The sequence below is a fragment of the Papaver somniferum genome, unplaced genomic scaffold (genome assembly GCF_003573695.1).
Source record: "Papaver somniferum cultivar HN1 unplaced genomic scaffold, ASM357369v1 unplaced-scaffold_158, whole genome shotgun sequence".
Taxonomy (NCBI): domain Eukaryota; kingdom Viridiplantae; phylum Streptophyta; class Magnoliopsida; order Ranunculales; family Papaveraceae; genus Papaver; species Papaver somniferum.
In genome coordinates, this window is record NW_020625264.1 from 1,528,566 (window position 1) to 1,533,340 (window position 4,775).

General features: G+C 35.0%; 1 protein-coding gene across 1 annotated transcript; it reads right to left on the reverse strand.

The window, feature by feature from the left end:
• On the reverse strand, positions 1–1,553 carry LOC113337089 (MDIS1-interacting receptor like kinase 1-like). Its single transcript, XM_026582776.1, has 2 exons — positions 948–1,553; positions 1–750 (listed from the first exon to the last, which is right to left on the reverse strand). Exons 1-2 carry the CDS (start codon positions 1,551–1,553, stop codon positions 1–3), a joined length of 1,356 nt encoding a protein of 451 aa, XP_026438561.1.
• Between the last annotated feature and the right edge of the window lie 3,222 nt (positions 1,554–4,775).

Consider the following 4,775-nt stretch of genomic DNA (forward strand, 5'->3'; position numbering starts at 1 on the left):
CTAAATAAAACTTGTTAGTTTAATTGCAACAAAATCAATAAATCTCCAATATGGGAACCACCATTTCTCTTTATTCATAAACAAAACACAAAACAAACCCCAAAATCCAACGATAAACCCCAACGCGATGATAGCATACAAGACTAATTTCTCTTTTGCATCCTCTAGATAGACCTCAATTGCAGGATCGTCAACACCGCTACTAGTATTGCGATCACCTTTGCAAACTTTCTTTGTTGGAGATCCACACAGTAAATCATTCCCAGCGAAAGCTAAACCATCCACGCTCAGTGTATCAAAGTGATTTTTTCTTGGAATCCTGCCGTTTAACTCATTGTAAGAAAGATTTAAGACCCCAAGAGTGTTGATAGTTGCCAAAGATCGTGGAATACTTCGAGACAGTTTATTGGAACTTAAATCTAGAGATTCTAACGCAGACAAATTTCCAATATTTTTAGGTATATCACTAGATAAGTGATTATGAGATAAATTAAGTGAAGTGAGGCGTGATAGCAAGCTTAGCTCTTCAGGAATGCTTCCATTCAGAATATTGCATGACAAATCGATACTTGCGCTATATTCATATATTCTTGGAATTTTTACCATGACTCCTTTGACTACCATCTCCAATCCAAGACCAGTGCCATCGCTAAGAGCATAAGATTTCTCTTTTAATCCAGTGCAGTTCCCTATATTTTTAGGAATATGGCCAGAAAGATTGTTCAGCGATAAGTATAATATTTGGAGTTCCTACAAATTACAAATCTCTTTGAAAATTAATCCACTGAATTTGTTTGACCTTAGAGAAAGAATCTTCAAGTCAAGAACTGAACCAAGACTATTTGGTATATTTCCTCCAAAATTGTTATTTGGTAAGTCGAGAATTGTTAAATTCGGACCCCACTTCTTGGGAAATCACCGGAAAACAGATTATCGTTTATGTATACCAGTGATAACTTCATAGATGACAGAAAACTAGACGGAATCTCACCACTTAACATGTTATTCCCAAAGGTTTTTGATAATTTTCCTGTAAAATTGTTTGAAGAAGCCGTAATATCTTGCAACTCACCACCAGAACATAAATTGTCTGGCAAATTACCAGAAAGATTGTTCTTTGAGACATAAAGATATTTAAGTTTGGAATGTAAACCAAGTTCTTGGGGCAGTTCACCTGATAAGTTGTTTTCATAAAAATAAATATCAGTCAGTAATGGAAGTAAACAGATCCCAACCGGTATTTCTACTGTTAATCGATTTGAATACATATCCAAGTATGTCAGATTATTCCATTTAACAATACCTTCAGGAATCGAACCAGTTAACTGATTACTCGAAATAGCAATTACATCCATTTCCATACATTTGATTTCTTTCGGAATTTCACCTGACAATTTGTTGTCATTTAAAGTCAAAAACCTCAAGTTCTTTAACAAAAACAAGTTTTCTGGAATTTTCCCGCTCAAATTGTTCTGCTCAAGATTTAGAAATTTCAAATTTGAAAAATTACAAATCGAATCTGGAATTTCTCCATATAAATTCATCTCCGACATCGACAGAGTCTTCAGCTTTATCAATTTATGGTATTCACTCGGAATTTTCGACGACAAAAAATCATTATAGCTTTAATCAAGAACTTGGACATTCGATAAATTTCCAATTTCTCGGGGAAAACTACCATTAAACAAATTATCTAGAAGGTATAAACTCTGTAAGAAAGTTAAATTTCCGATTGAAGAAGGAATATCACCAGAGAGTCTATTCGATCCCAGATTAAGTTTCTGAAGATTCGAAAGTCTATAGATATCTTTTGGAATTCTACCAGCAAAGTGATTATAGGAAAGATCTAAATATTGAAGTTTTGAACAATTCAAGATAGAAATTGGAAATTCCCAATGGATGATATTTTCAGAAAGATCACTGTTAACCATACAAGACTCATCATCTCATGGCACCCTGAGAGATGAATAAATGGATTGTGTGCTTCGACCAGTGAGGCTAATAACCCTTGCAATACGGCAGCGTTGTCTGGAAAACATGTTTTTTGTATGTATATTTAAATAGAACGTCGACAGAAAATGATATTTGGGCGAATAAGAGATTTATCAAGACTTGACCCTTACGAATAATTACAAACTACCGAGCGTTCATGAGACAGAGAAAAGAAAGAAACGTTGGCCATCTCAAGGGCATGCTCGTTTGTTGATTGATATGTTTCAACCTAACATGTTCCATTCCACATCCTAATTGAAATATGAGTGAATCTGGAATATCCAATTCAATTACATGAATTTTTCATTGTTTGCCTTGTCGCCATCATGATAAATGATTTCAACAGTCGTTCAGTGAGAATTTGAATCCGCTTCATGGCAGCAATTAGTGTGAAGAAAAAAAACAAGAAATGAATATTAGTGAAAAGGATATGAAACCATAGATAATGTAAACCCTAGTGCTATATAAAAGTCCCTATGGAACTTCATAAACTCCCCTCACTGCTGTAGCGTCTCTATGCTTCTTCGTGTTGTTGTAATCAAGAGTTCTCGTTAACAATAATGATGAAGATGATGATGAAAGGAGATGGAATAATGTGTCGTGATGGTCTCTCGCTTAGCATTCCACCGTGTCTGATTCTTAAAACAGGTTCGTTTCATTAAAATCTCTCTCTTTTTTACTTTACATTTCAAGTTGTTTTTCTTTTTGAAAAAATCTCATCTATAATATGATTTGATTTTCTTTTGCGCAGGAATCATCAATCAATCTGTCATAATGACATATCCTCTTGAACAAAAGTTTTGCACCATCCTGGTCATTGGAGATTAAAGACCATGCTGTGGTCTTTATAGCTTGCACAACTTCGACGATGGTTCTGATCAATTGTATTATCAGCGGTCTAACTTTTTTGTTTGATTAAATTCAAGATCTGAGAACAGATACAACATTTTTGTGTTTATTTTTTGCTGCATTTCTTTTTTATTCCAGAAGGCTACAACTGTATAACCAATCTCTGTAATAGAATTTGTTTTATAGCAAATAAATATGGAGTATCAATTGAAATAAGAGGATTTCAAACATGTTCAATTCCACGTCCTAGTTGAAATATGAGTTAATGGAACATCCGGTTCCATGTCAATTGCAAGAATTTTCCATTGTCTGAGTCGTTCAAAGAGGATTTAAAGCTGTGATAAATGAGTTCCACCTAATTCACAAAACATAAATGTTTAGTGGATTGAACTTGTATTTACCCCCATTTCCTTTCCAGGCCAGAGGAAGTGGATTCCTTTCCAGGCCTGAGGATTTAAAGCAGCATAATGCAATACTTTTCCTACCGAGCAGAGAATGCAAAAACTTGTAATCAGAGTTTCCAGGAACAGTTTCTTGAAATCAACTATGTTACACATTCCATTAGCAGTACAACTATATGTGGTAGGGAAACTAATTCCATATAATATCTATTTTTGCAGATTAGATTTCTAACTTGAACATCATTAGGGTGTGAGAATAATCTTCAATCCAGAAGAGACGTGTTCTCATGGTAGATCCTGCCACCAGCAAGGTGCGTCCGAAATTGCACCAAGCCACCAATCCTAACTTTTATTTTGAAATCAAGTATTCCCTACCACATACGACCATTGGTCTAGAAGTTTTTCTCTGAGCATGCATTTTTGGTGATATTTGGCCAACTCTACGTTTATATAGCAACGAATGTGTATTCTCACAGATTTCTAAAGTTCAAGGACAGCGACTACTATTAAGCGCCGAAGCTATATACAAAATGTAGTGTCAGTTGCAGATTAGATACTTTCTGATACACGATAGTCAATAATAAAGAAAGATCGATAGACAGATTGGTATATAGTACAATCGACCCCTGGTGACACTGTTAATTTGGGAGTTCGAGGACAAATTCTTATGTGTTTGATAATTTCCGTGAATGCATGTAATCATTTAACATGTGGACAACCATTAAAAAATGAACACAGGAATTCTTTAAAAGTTGCTTAAGCTAGAGCAAATGTTTATCCAAGGAAAGATAAAAACAGATTAAATTAAGAATTGCAACAGAGGAGAATCATTTAAATTCTCAGTGGATTTGTAGATGGAACAAAACAAGTTCCTGCAAAGACGTTACCTGAAAGTGACGATTTAAATCCTGCTCTAACTATTGATATTCTTATTAGTGTATGATGGAATTCTACCCTGGGTGACAGCGGATTAAGCTAAGTTTGGGAGGTCAAGGACAGATGTTGATTTATTTGGATTATGAGCCATAATTTTATCAGTTCGGATCGGACTACCATTAAATAACGAAAATGATTGGTGGCAGGTGCACCCAAGTGTATCGACGACATGGCTATTATCTTTAATAAAATGGTCTAGATGCCCAAAATATCATGGCGTCATTAGGGGCGACCCTGGAAGAATTAGGGACGATTTTTGTGTTCCCAACCCTTTTTTTTTTACTCGGTTAAAAGGTAATCAACACGAGGACTTCCCAAGAGGTTATCCATCTTAGTACTACTCTCTTTTGTGTTCCGAACCCATAGACAAGGTTAAGGTATGTTCAAATTTGGGAGATTACCTAAATACCCTTACACAGTCGGTAGTTATGTTAGTGGTATTATCTACCGATTACTAGTATTATCAATTTTGTGGTGGTTAGCAATTGGTAGATAAGTGAAATTCATAAATAACTTCATAAACTACCGATTATTGTAGTTCCCAAATTCAGAAAAATTGAGATTTTGGCAAAAACAAAATTTGGGGCAACTTTATAA